Genomic DNA, 13410 nt, shown 5'->3' with positions numbered 1-13410 from the left:
TTTGTGAGAGATTTTTTTGTTGCTGTATTGAAAGTTAAAATAGTGCTAATTTGCTGAGAAATTGGTTTTACTAGTCCTCGGAAAGTAGCCAAAGCGCATGCGCGTTTGATTTCCTACGCTCCCTACCCCCTCGAGCCACCAGGGGCTAGTTGTTGGAGCGCAATGGCGGTGCACCGGGGACCTTCTTCGAAATGGCTCTTTTCCCGGGAGCAACTAGAAACAACGCCGTCCCGCCGCAGTGGAGTCGAATCTGATAGGGAACTTTCTTACCGACAGCAAGCCGCCAACCTAATTCAGGATATGGGCCAGAGACTCAACGTGTATCCTTTCTGAAAATGAGGCTTTCAGCCCGCTATGTGGCAGCTAGGCTAACTAGCTACCCAAAATGGTTGTGCCGTTTGTTAGCTTGGTACATAGTAGCCAGCTAGCTTTCTTTGCAAGTAACTGAAACACAGCTAAATGTGTCCATTTAAAATACAAGTTGAATGTTTTACTTCGACTATCGTTATGTCTTGGTTGGATTACAAAATAGGATACCTAACGCAGTAACGGTAACCTTTGAGGTTGTTACGCTAGCTAGTTCTTTAGCTAACATGCTAACCTCGTTCTGTGATCAGCTAACGGTAGCTATTATTTTGGCCCGCTAGACGTTCGCCTTAGCAGCTCTGTTATCGTCTACTCCGCCGGCTGGATGTACGAGTAACTATTAGTTAATCATTTTTATGAACATATATAATATGGTTTATGATGTTATCTCACGAGGTAGTTAGTTGTGACATCTTGGTCAGCTGTGTCTCATTATTGGAGTAACGTTAGTGAACCTGAGCTAACTAGCTGAGATGGGAACAAAGCTAGGTGGATTGTCACCCAGCTACCGGTAAATGACATCAGCCAGCTATGATGTTAGAATAGTTTATGCATTGATTGCAGTATTTCTGTTGTTTCCGCATATCACTTGGAATACCTTAACCCATGTATTCAGCTCTCAACTCATCATCAACACTGCAATCGTTTACATGCATAGATTTTATATGATTCACTCTTTCACTAAGTTTCATAGGAATGTAAGTAATCACCATCTCAATTGTAACAGATTTTTTTGTTTGTTGGTATTTTCATTCTCTAACTCTCTATTTAGCCTCTTCCTATATCTCTTTGTGCTGTCTTGCCAACTCTTATAGTCATTGTGCTTGGTGTGACAATGACTTGCAGCACAAACAGATCTCGGATAAGGCTGACAACTGTCTCAAGGGGGATCTGATGGATTTTCGTGTCATCTTGGGCAGTATAGCGGGTTATTTGGAAATAGCCAGTTCAGTGCTCTCTATAACGTTGAAACTATTTCATAGACGTTTTTCTATACATTTTTATATTTGTAGCTACTTTTTAAGTAAATACCTGCAGTCAACTTGTACATTTTAGTTATTTGGCAGATGCTCTTATCCAGAGCGACTTACAGTACTAAGCGCATACATTTTCGTACTGGTCCCCAGTGGGAATCGAACCCACAACCGTGGTGTTGCAAGCTCCATGTTCTACCAGCTGAGCCACACTGGACTACCTACACTAGTTCCCCCAGAACAGTTGAGCCAGTCACATGTTTGTTTGTAAATAGCAAAACTGGGGAAAGCGGGAGCAGGTGACTCCAACTTTCTATTGACAGAGGTCGTGTTTTATATTGAAAGTCAAGTGTGTTTTGCCTCAGAGTGATCAGGGATGTGCAACTATAGTTTTTCTTCACAGAAAATACAACCCATTCGGCAGAAAATAAGCATAATTTTAATCTGATGACGACAGAATTGCAATGCTATTTGGCTGGCAGCCACACAAGTAGGCTAAATGAGCTTACGATTTTAAAAACCTATGTATTTCTTTTGCGAAAACGATGCATGGCCATCATATTTCTCTTTATCATAGAAAGAATGTAGCCAGTTAATCTGCCGTTTTACCCGAGAGAAGTAGACTGGCTACATAGAGAAGTATCGTTGAAAAGTAACTACACATCAGTCAGAGCGCTGTCTGCTGATAATGTGTGAATTCTCATCTATTAAATCACATTTTATTGGTCACGTATTTAGCAGATGTTATTGCGGGTGTAGTGAAATGCTTGTGTTCCTAGCTCCAACAGTGCAGTAGTATCTAACAATTCACAACAATACACAAGTAAAATTATGGAATTAAGAAATATATAAATATTAAGATGAGCAATGTCATAGTGGCATTTGAGGTGTCAAAGCCTTTGGATGAGTTATCTGTACAGCTGCCACTGCAGCTTGATCGGAGGGTCTGTTGTCCGGACCTCTGGCAGTCTCTATGGGGGTGCCACAGGGTTAAATTCTCGGGCCGACTCTCTTCTCTGTATACATCAATGATGTCGCTCTTGCTGCTGGTGATTTTCTGATCCACCTCTACGCAGACGACACCATTCTGTATACTTCTGGCCCTTCTTTGGACACTGTGTTAACAAACCTCCAAACGAACTTCAATGCCATAAAACTCTCCTTCCATGGCCTCCAACTGCTCCTAAATACAAGTAAAACTAAATGCATGCTCTTCAACCGATCGCTGCCCGCCCGTCCAGCATCACTACTCTGGACGGTTCTGACTTAGAATATGTGGACAACTACAAATATCTAGGTGTCTGGTTAGACTGTAAACTCTCCTTCCAGACTCACATTAAGCATCTCTAATCCAAAATTAAATCTAGAATCGGCTTCCTATTCCGCAACAAAGCAGCCTTCACTCATGCTGCCAAACTTACCCTCGTAAAACTGATCATCCTACCGACCCTCGACTTCGGCGTTGTCATTTATAAAATAGCCTCCAAGACTGCATCCAATTTGTTGAGTAGAGTTTATCACAGTGCCATCTGTTTTGTCACCAAAGCCCCATATACTAACCACCACTGCGACCTGTACGCTCTCGTTGGCTGGCCCTCACTTCATACTCGTCGCCAAACCCACTGGCTCCAGGTCATCTACAAGTCTCTGTTAGGTAAAGCCCAGCCTTATCTCAGCTCACTGGTCACCATAGCAGCACCCACCCGTAGCACGCGCTCCAGCAGGTATATCTCACTGGTCACCCCCAAAGCCAATTCCTCCTTTGGCCGCCTTTCCTTCCAGTTCTCTGCTGCCAATGACTGGAACGAACTGCAAAAATCACTGAAGCTGGAGACTCATATCTCCCTCACTAACTTTAAGCACCAGCTGTCAGAGCAGCTCACAGATCACTGCACCTGTACATAGCCCATCTGTAAACAGCCCATCCAACTACCTCATCCCCATTCTGTATTTATTTATTTATCTTGATCCTTTGCACCCCAGTATCTCTACTTGCACGTTCATCTTCTGCACATCTACCATTCCAGTGTTTAATTGCTATATTGTAATTACTTCACCACCATGGCCTATTCTTTGCCTTACCTCCCTTATCTTACCTCATTTGCACTCACTGTATATTATTTTAATTTTTTTCTACTGTGTTATTGAATGTATGTTTGTTTATTCCATGTGTAACTCTGTGTTGTATGTGTCGAACTGCTGTGCTTTATCTTGGCCAGGTCGCAGTAGTTAATGAGAACTTGTTCTCAACTAGCCTACCTGGTTAAATAAAGAAACAAATCCTTGCGTTTTTCCTCTCCGTTCTGGTCTGCTTCTCCCCTATCTTCTCAGAGCAGGCAGGCCCGTTGGCCTAGCGACTCCAGACTCTAATTCACATTCCCAAGTAAATGTACAAACTCACCAAAAATGGTTTTTTTTGTTTGTATTTTTATTTAACTAGGACAGTCAGTTAAGAACAAATTGTTATTTTCAATGACGGCCTAGGAACAGTGGGTTAACTGCCTTGTTCAGGGGCAGTAAGACAGATTTATACCGTGTCAGCTCGGGGATTTGATCTTGCAACCTTTCGGTTACTAGTCCAACGCTCTAATCACTAGGCTACCTGCCGCCCCGCGGTAGCTCCTTCCTGTATATGTATAACTTTATGAGCTGGACTGCCTGTTTTTGAAGAAAACATTATTTTGTGCTTGATAGAATATTTAGCTAGCAGCCTCACTATTACTTGTGCTCATTATGTTAGCATTCTGGTAATAGACTTCCAATAGGCGTTTCACCCCGTTTTTTGGCTCGCCCTTGTGCACTAAGCCTGTAATACCGTAAATCCTGGGATGAGTGAAGGACGGTATGACGATATGAAAACCTGGATACCGACCAACCTTAATGTCTTTATTTCTACAGATCATCTCCCAAACAACCTTGTTCCTGGCTGCGAAGGTTGAGGAACAACCTAGGAAGCTTGAACATGTCATCAAAGTGGCCCACGCCTGCGTCAACCCCCAGGATGCCCCACTAGACACCAAGAGCAATGTAAGTGAGGCCTCTGTACCTGGGTGTTGTGATGTGGATCTCTTGTCATGGTGATATTGAGAGAGAGACACATTACAAATATGAAATCTGTTGAACTTTAGGCATACCATCAGCAAGCTCAGGAGCTGGTGATACTAGAAACGATAGTACTGCAGACGCTAGGTAAGGATCTGTCTATAGATGGATGATACATGGAAACTTCATGGGTTGCATCCCAAAGGGCACCCTATGCTTTACAAACAGTAAAATGCTTTTACTGTACAAGGGCACTACCCTAGTGGGCCCTGGTCTAAAATAGTGCACTACCCCAGTGGGCCCTGGTCTAAAGTAGTGCACTATAAAGGGAATGGGGTGCCATTTGGGACGTAGTTGTGGTACTTTTTGGTTCATTTGCATCTGGATGGCCAGTGGGCCTTTGAAATGTCTAATCATGTTCCATTATATTGTTTTCAGGTTTTGAAATAACAATTGAACATCCTCACACTGATGTTGTGAGATGTTCCCAGCTAGTGCGAGGTACAGCCTTCTTCCTGTGTCTTTCCATCTTATCACCTTCTCTCATCTTTGACACACAGACACGTATACCTTTATTACACCTCTGCTGTATGTAGTAACCAGTTCTAATAATATGCTGTCATTTTATTTCATTCCAGTGCTAGTCTGAGACTCCGAGCTAACCTTTGACCCCTCTCTTCCTTCTATTACAGCAAGCAAGGATTTGGCACAGACTTCCTATTTCATGGCTACCAACAGGTTGTTATCCTGACCCCGCCCCCCACTATGTTGCACTGTGATGGCACACTATAGCTTCCTGTACTTGCAGGTCCCCCTTCCTGTGTCCAACGCCCTCTTTGCGCCAGGCAGGTTTCTGGGAAACCTCTAGGGGCGGTACCGGACAGCCAGCCAGGCTGCAGCAGTGCGGTGTATTGTACAAGGGCTCAGTGTTGGCACATAGGGGTTGAATGCACAATGTGAACGTGTTGGTGGCGCTGTAGACTGTCCTCACTGACCGTTTGGTTGCTACAGAGTGCATATGTCTCCTCCTTCCTAAAACACAATTGGTAGCCTGAATATAGCTTGCCACTAAAGATCAGTGAAAAGATGTAAACTATAGCATCTGTCCCGGTAAGTATTAATAACGGTTTTTTATTTTCTTGATTTATGTTTGACAAATAGAAGCTGATATATAAGGGTAACAAGCAAATTCTTAGTAATAATTGACACCTAATACTCCAGTAGTAAAATGATCATCCATAATTCTCTCTAATATATGAATGACTTGTATGCTATAGGTATCCTCTTCTTTACCTTAGTATAATCTAAACATTACAGTTCATTATAGGTTCAGTATTTTCCTAAATTACATTTTAGTAACTGTACTTGCGCTGACTTAGATGAATAATTTTGCTATCCTATCAACAGCAATATACAATGTCTGGACAGAGGGCAAAAAATTATATTTTTACGAAGTCAAAAGGATACTTCCATAATTAATGTATTGCCCAGATTTTTGCAATGCAAGACTATTGAACCATTTTGAAAAAGGACATTTTAAAAGGAAGTTTGCAAAGGTATGAGTGAGATGGCATAACTTGACAGGCTGGACTGGAACATCAATTATCCCTAGAAAACAAGCTTAGTACTCTCAAAGAACAAGTTTACCATCTAGGTTGTCCTCAATGTATGTATCAGTTTTATAAGGTAAGATTCTGTATGAAATGGTAAGAGAAACAGCCACAATCATCCATCATAGAAAACCACCGGGGTACGTGCCTCTGCCACTCTCTCAACAGTCTGGAATATGAAGGCAGTATTATAGTATGTACTGTATGCATGCAGATCAGCTGTACTCTGAGCTTTATTAGACCAGAGACTTGGCTCTAGTCTAGAGACACCATAGAGAAGAGGTTCAGACCTCTCCTTGGGGACCCCCAGCCCTTCCACAACTAGCACACCTGATTCAACTTGTCAACTAATCAGCATGTCCTTGATTAGGCGAATCCACTTGTCAAGTCCTTGATTAGGCGAATCCACTTGTCAAGTCCTTGATTAGGCGAATCCACTTGTCAAGTCCTTGATTAGGCGAATCCACTTGTCATGTCCTTGATTAGGCGAATCCACTTGTCATGTCCTTGATTAGGCGAATCCACTTGTCATGTCCTTGATTAGGCGAATCCACTTGTCATGTCCTTGATTAGGCGAATCCACTTGTCATGTCCTTGATTAGGCGAATCCACTTGTCATGTCCTTGATTAGGCGAATCCACTTGTCAAGTCCTTGATTAGGCGAATCCACTTGTCATGTCCTTGATTAGGCGAATCCACTTGTCAAGTCCTTGATTAGGCGAATCCACTTGTCATGTCCTTGATTAGGCGAATCCACTTGTCAAGTCCTTGATTAGGCGAATCCACTTGTCATGTCCTTGATTAGGCGAATCGGTGCGCTAGTTCAGGGCTGCAACAAAATTGTGAAACATCTGGGAGTTCCCAGGGAAAGGTTTGAAAACCACTTCCATAGCGTCTTCAGCCATGTCCCAGGGCTAGTGCTAATGTCCTGTATTCCAACCCTAGAACTAGCTAACGGGTGTGTCCTCTGTGGTCTTCCCTCCGACAGCCTCCACCTCACCACGTTCTGCCTGCAGCACAAGCCCACAGTCATCGCCTGCGTCTGCATCCACCTGGCCTGTAAATGGTCCAACTGGGAGATCCCGGTCTCCACTGATGGGAAACACTGGTGGGAGTATCTGGACCGCACCGTCACGCTCACACTGCTGGACGGTCAGAAACATTTTAGTGTTCTTAATTTAATTTTAAGGACAGGGGGATATAGGCCAGGAAGGTTGAAATTTGGAACACTTGATTGAAGGTGTTGAACCCAAGACCTTCGGGGGTCTATAGTGGAATTCCACCCTCTGTTAGTATTTCTTGTTTATTCAGACTGCACAGAAACGCAGGGGGATATGTGATGAAGGTGAACGCAGGGATTGAACCTTCAGGGTTCTAATAGTTGTCTTTGTGTCTGACGTAGAGCTGACCCGTCACTTCCTTCAGGGTTCTAATAGTTGTCTTTGTGTCTGACGTAGAGCTGACCCGTCACTTCCTTCAGGGTTCTAATAGTTGTCTTTGTGTCTGACGTAGAGCTGACCCGTCACTTCCTTCAGGGTTCTAATAGTTGTCTTTGTGTCTGACGTAGAGCTGACCCGTCACTTCCTTCAGGGTTCTAATAGTTGTCTTTGTGTCTGACGTAGAGCTGACCCGTCACTTCCTTCAGGGTTCTAATAGTTGTCTTTGTGTCTGACGTAGAGCTGACCAATGAATTCCTGCAGATTTTGGAGAAGACGCCCAGCAGGCTGAAAAGGATACGTAACTGGAGGGTAGGTTCTGCTCTCACAACTGGTGTAAGTGTTCCAGCATTTAGCCCTAGTAGCTACTACTTCACTGACATTTGGGGTGGAATTGTTTGGTGTTGCCCTTTTTTAACTGAATTTCACCACATCGCTATTCCAGGCCACGCAAGCTGCCAAGAAGCCCAAGATGGACAGCCAAACGGGCGACACCTCCTTCCAAGGGACCTCCTCATTGGACGGCATCACCGGTGTGGCCGGCAGCAACTCATTCTTCTCGTCGTCTCTGTCAGACTCTGGGGAGATGGCTTCACTAGACGACATGTCTATCCCGTTCCCTCCCTACCAGGCCCTGGCTGGGGACCACGCTGAGCTGCTGGGGCTGGACCAGGGCCTTGCCTTTCTTCCTCAAGCCATCCCTTCAAAGTACCCATCAGGCAAACACGAACACAAAACGGCCAGTGCAGGCAAGCATCCACAGGCCCTGCCCAATAACCCCTCGCCCTTCACCCGCCCCCCACAGAAACTCTCCCTGGATAAGTACAGAGAGAAACAGGCAGCAGACCTGCAGACCATGCAGAACGGTGTCCGAGAGGAGCAGAGCGGTGTGGACATGTACCAGTCCCATAAAAGACGCTCTGTGCAGGGGGACAGCAGGAGGGACAAGGCCAGCTCTAAAAAGACACGATGTCTCCCACCACAGGCCTCGGCGGTTGAGAACGGCGTTGCGGCCAGCAACGAGGAGCTAAAGATGAGAATCAAAGTCTCAGCTGAGAGAGACCAGGGCGGCCATGTTGGTGTCCCACAGGGCAAAGAGAAGTACAAAGACCACTCTGGCCCCAGCAGACACCCCAAGCACGGCCACTCGCACCCTTATGCCCTCAGCGGGAACGGCCGAGGGGCCATCGACCCCGCCCTGGCACTCAGAGTCCTCGGTGGCCATGGTAGCGACCTGGGGGGCTCCAGTTCCTCCTCCAGGAAACGGGCCAACCCTGACGTCAGTAGTCACAACAACCACCACCACTCTGCTAAGAGCAGCAGGAGTTCCAAAGGTGCCGGAGGCTCCTCCCACTACTCTTCAGACGGTGGTGGCGGCCCGAGGACTGTGGAGCGACACCACGGTGGCCCGGAGGGGTCAAATGGAGTGCTGGGGTCTAACGGCCAACACACCGACTACAAAGACACTTTTGACATGCTGGACTCTCTGCTAAGTGCCCAGGGAATGAACCTGTAAACTCAGAGTTAGTCGTTTAGCCTGGGTGCAGGTTGTTTGGCTCTCTTGCCAACTCTGTCCAAACATGTTTGGCTTGACATTTGAGTGGGCAAGACTGGACAAACAGATCTGGATAGTAGGCTAGGCAGGAGTTGTTGAATAGAGAAAATAGGTTTTTATGATTAAAAAATAAGTAAAAAATGATTTTATAACTTTGAAGTTAACTTCATCACCCTGTCCACACACGGTAATAATTACTGATGCTTTAAGGATCTTCAGAAATGTCCACAACATGATATACACAGTGCTGTAATGCTACTTGTCTGCTTGCTAAAAACCCCTAGGAGCCACGTTCACTGGTTCTGTGATTGACAAAATTCCAGATTTTAATTCTGTTCTTTTAAGAAGAAAGAGAAGTCTGCCTTTTTATGAGTTATTTGCTATTAATAATGTGCATGTTTCAATCACATAAGGGAAGATAGCAGCCTGGTGGAGGTTCACAGAGTGTCCACGTAAATGCGTGTACGTTTTTGTATGTTAAGAAACAACCTTATTCCTTGAAATACTCAGGTCTGGAAACTTTTTTTTGATATAAAGAACGAAATAAATCTTCCTCTCTTGGCGTAATACCTGTATCTGTAGAGATGTATAACTTTTGTCATTTTGTTGGCTGAAGGCTGCAGAAGTACAGCATCTATCTTACCGTAGAGGCTGTTTCAGTGTGCTTGTCTTCTAATGGGAGGACACACATTGTATATGATGGCAATCCAACTCATCACACATGGCTAGTCAGAGGACATACAAAGGCCCTTTCCCAGATCAACACCTCATAGACCCTATGGGTGTATCCAAAATGGCACCCTATCCCTTATGTAGGGCACTACTTTTTGACCAGGGCCCGCAAAGTTCCCAGCTGGGAAAAACACTGGGTCTTGGTGAAAAGTAGTGTACTACATAGGGAATAGTGTGCCATTTTGAGAGAGACACCCTTATGCGCTTGTGGGATCTCAAGTGCTTAGGGTCTAGGGGTGGATTGGGGACCGGGCCATATGCTGTCTACTGTCCAACTAAGTGGATGCCAAAGGCTGTGCCTCTAAAACGTACAGCAGATTATTCTAGAGCTATAAAAGAAGTTTACGTTATAACTGCTGTGAAGTGCATTCAAAAAGATCTCGGCATATTTACAAAAAGCCTTGTGATTGTATCAAGTCGTCAACAAGTCACTATTCTTCAATATTGATAAATGTCTAATTAACCAACCGCCATCCTATGAAAATATCTCTAGAGGTGATTGTATATAGGACAGCAGTTCTAGCTAGTCGGTTGACTTTACACCCTCAGACCACACATTCTATTCTGCCATAACAGTGTATTAGGCGGTCCTAAAGCGGACACTATTGAACAAATCCTTAATGTGTGTACTGGGAACCCAAATAAACGTGTAAAACTGTCGTTTTTACACACGAATACATCATGGTCTTGTGTATTTTATAATGGTTATTTGTGCTACCACATACATCCACTGGGTGGTGCTGTTCAATCATTGATTAGTTGTCACTTGGTCTGGCAAAAAGACCATGGAGCAGTTATGCTTGCGTTTACACCGGCAGCCCAAATCTAATATTTTGGTGTTAATTTGGTCTTTTGACCAATCAGATCAGATCTTTTGAAAGATTCAAATATATCGGGGCTCCCGAGTGGCGCAGCGGTCTAAGGCACTGCATCTCACTACAGTCCCTGGTTCGAATCCAGGCTGTTTCACATCCGGCCGTGATTGGGAGGTCCATTGGGCGGAGCACAATTGGCCCAGCATCGTCCGGGGTAGGCCGTCATTGTAGATAAGAATTTGTTCTTAACTGACTTGCCTAGTTATATTCCTCTCCGATCGCATATATCAGGAAGTCTCCCTCGTCTGAAAACTAAGGGACTTCCTAATATGGATTCCATAGTTAGAATGTATTTTTGTAGAGTTATGTCAAGAGAGACATAACTCTACCAACACTTGACGGAACTAGCTATGTGCAAAAGTGAACAATCTATTTCAATCTCTGTAGCCAGGTTTCCATGATCCAATCTTTTATTATGCAACTAAAGTAATGTGTCTGATCAAATATATAATGACAGATATAATGCAAACGGAACATTTGTCGGTAAACAAAATACCTTAGACAAGGTGGGATCTATTTGTGTCGGTATTATGCGAGAAATGTCGTGGAAACGATTTTATGCGCAAATATTGCTATAATAACTATCATATCGAAGTATGACGTATTTCTCATCGTAAAGCATGCCGTTAGGCTACAGATGAAATACCTGATGAAATTCACAGAGGTGGTGAAAGAGCAAGGTGATGAGCTTGATGCTCCTTTCCAATAAATATCTAGGTTCTTTATTCTGGTGACATGATGTTAGAATAATCTCTCTCTGTTGTCCATAATAATCTGATCATGTAGGTAGTGTATCTGTGAGCTGTTGACTGGAGCGCACGTGCCAATACCGCACTGGGTACACTCGTTATGTAACGCAATTTTTTGTTGTTGTTGTGAGAAATCATCAGTATTGTTGAAAATGTGATGGACATCCATTTAACTTGTATTTTTTATTCGGTACATGCGAATAAAACAGCAAAACGTAATTTTATGTGCACTTCGTCATCACGCACAGACATTTATAGGCGACAAGTCAATTTTGACGGAAACATCACTGGTTGAGAAATGCGCATATTGTTTTTATGCCGTTTTTTTAACATTCGCATGAAAATCTCCCGTCAAGTGTCAATTTTTGACAAAATCTATCTGGGGTCCAAGCCCGGTTTTGCTACCCGTCTGATTAATGGCTGTTGTCACTGTATTGTGCTCATGGATGTATTACGGAAGTAACATCCTGGTTTTATTTGGATCATCCAGGTGCTTCATTCTGCCAGCTCAGTACAGACTCAGCAGAACTAGCAGGTGTAGGTAGTTACATAGGAGATTAATATCATCATACAATATGTCCCTCAGTAAGAAATAAATTCATGGTTCTCTTCTCCACAAAGTCCCCAGCTGGCAAAAACCATCATATGTTCTGGTGACAAGCAGTCTTGCCTTGCTCAGAGTGCAAAACTCAAGCAAATATTTATTTGGTGAAACTTTGCAAAAGTGTCCCCGAGTATAACTGTCCCCAAAGCTCTAGCTGTCCCTTTAAAAACCAGTTGAAACCAGTCAATTTGAGGTTTCCTCCCTTGTCATCAATAATTCACCATCTTTGACATTTCAGCTAATTATGGCCCATAGTGTGACCTATTTGAGCTGGGCTGTGTCTAGGCCAGGGCAGAGTTAGAGTGAGGACAGAGAGCAAAGTACACACATTTTTGTGTTGATATCTAGGTTAACAAATACTATGGCAGTGAATGTAGAGTACACTGTCGTAGAGAGTATTCAATCAACAGTTGTACATGTGTTACATGTACGTTCAAGAATGCCTCTATGACCACATCCAGTGTCTTCAACAGTGCAAACAAAGTCTTGTCTTGTGTGTGAGCAGATTAACAATAACCACTCAGGCTCATAGTCGCTGCCCTCTGAGGACACGGGTGGCTGACCACTGGGTGAGTTGTGCCGTTCACAGCCTGGCTTGGTGAGTGTCTTGTTTGAAATTCCAGCCATCACCTCACCTCGTAATTTCTAATGAAGCAGAAGTCTCCTCACCCCCTCTCTACACCAGAAGACTCCTCACCCCCTCTCTACACCAGTAGTCTCCTCACCCCCTCTCTACACCAGAAGTCTTCTCACCCCCTCTCTACACCAGACGTCTTCTCACCCGCTCTCTACACCAGAAGTCTTCTCACCCGCTCTCTACACCAGAAGTCTCCTCACCCACTCTCTACACCAGAAGTCTCCTCACACCCTCTCTACACCAGTAGTCTCCTCACCTGCTCTCTACACCAGAAGTCTCCTCACCTCCTCCCTCCACCAGAAGTCTCCTCACCCCCTCTTTCCACCTCCTCCCTCCACCAGAAGTCTCTTCACCCTCTCTTTCCACCTCCTCCCTCCACCAGAAGTCTCCTCACCTCCTCCCTCCACCAGAAGCCACCTCACCTCCTCTCTCCACCAGAAGTCTCTTCACTTCCTCTTCACCAGAAGTCTCTTCACCTCCTCTCTTCACCAGAAGTGTAATTAGTCTGCTGCTGGTGAGGTGTTGTTCAGCGCCAAGCAAGCTCAGCTCAGCTCATCCTATTTAGATTCTCTAAAGAGCTAAACTAATTGTTCCTCTGGCTCAGGAGAGCTTTCATTAGAGACACAGTAATAACCCTTATGTCAGGAACAAAGGGCACTTCAGAGACAGAGAGAATAGTAGGTTTTGATAAAGGTCTTCAAAACTTGAATTTATATTTCTTCTGCCCACGGGAGCTTCCTGAATTTCACAGTGTTGACTGTAACCAGACAAGAGTTTCTACAGTACATGGAGGTAGTCTTTACCTTGGACCAGGGTTACTATGGAGGTAG

The 13410-nt window shown here is 44.5% G+C and overlaps 2 protein-coding genes across 4 annotated transcripts; both read left to right on the top strand.

Moving 5' to 3' along the window:
* The first annotated feature begins 14 nt into the window (after positions 1-14).
* Positions 15-5492, top strand: LOC106573166 (cyclin-T2). Its single transcript, XM_045698248.1, has 6 exons — positions 15-320; positions 983-1064; positions 4239-4367; positions 4469-4529; positions 4821-4883; positions 5075-5492. Exons 1-6 carry the CDS (start codon positions 163-165, stop codon positions 5131-5133), a joined length of 552 nt encoding a protein of 183 aa, XP_045554204.1. The 5' UTR covers positions 15-162; the 3' UTR covers positions 5134-5492.
* A 6-nt stretch (positions 5493-5498) lies between these two features.
* On the top strand, positions 5499-10394 carry LOC123723983 (cyclin-T2). Of its 3 annotated transcripts, none has more exons than XM_045698247.1 (3): positions 5499-7144; positions 7693-7764; positions 7874-10394. In XM_045698247.1, the coding sequence occupies exons 1-3, from the start codon at positions 7088-7090 to the stop codon at positions 8942-8944; spliced, it is 1200 nt and encodes a 399-aa protein (XP_045554203.1). In that variant the 5' UTR covers positions 5499-7087; the 3' UTR covers positions 8945-10394. The 3 variants fall into 3 exon arrangements, with proteins under 3 accessions (XP_045554203.1, XP_045554202.1, XP_045554201.1); XM_045698246.1 differs by having other exon boundaries at positions 7670-7740; XM_045698245.1 differs by having other exon boundaries at positions 7670-7764.
* Positions 10395-13410: the final 3016 nt, after the last annotated feature.

The sequence above is a fragment of the Salmo salar genome, chromosome ssa16 (assembly GCF_905237065.1).
Source record: "Salmo salar chromosome ssa16, Ssal_v3.1, whole genome shotgun sequence".
Taxonomy (NCBI): Eukaryota; Metazoa; Chordata; class Actinopteri; order Salmoniformes; family Salmonidae; genus Salmo; species Salmo salar.
This window is presented reverse-complemented; position numbering and strand designations above follow the sequence as displayed.

Bases quoted from the DNA above. Each gene is read 5' to 3' on its own strand.
- LOC106573166 (XM_045698248.1), top strand. From the start codon at position 163: ATGGCGGTGCACCGGGGACCTTCTTCGAAATGGCTCTTTTCCCGGGAG. The intron at 4,368-4,468 runs GTAAGTGAGGCC...GTTGAACTTTAG, and splicing joins CACTAGACACCAAGAGCAAT to GCATACCATCAGCAAGCTCA. The intron at 4,884-5,074 runs GTACAGCCTTCT...CTTCTATTACAG, and splicing joins ATGTTCCCAGCTAGTGCGAG to CAAGCAAGGATTTGGCACAG.
- LOC123723983 (XM_045698245.1), top strand. From the start codon at position 6,784: ATGTCCTTGATTAGGCGAATCGGTGCGCTAGTTCAGGGCTGCAACAAA. The intron at 7,145-7,669 runs GTCAGAAACATT...TGTCTGACGTAG, and splicing joins CACGCTCACACTGCTGGACG to AGCTGACCAATGAATTCCTG. The intron at 7,765-7,873 runs GTAAGTGTTCCA...TCGCTATTCCAG, and splicing joins GTTCTGCTCTCACAACTGGT to GCCACGCAAGCTGCCAAGAA.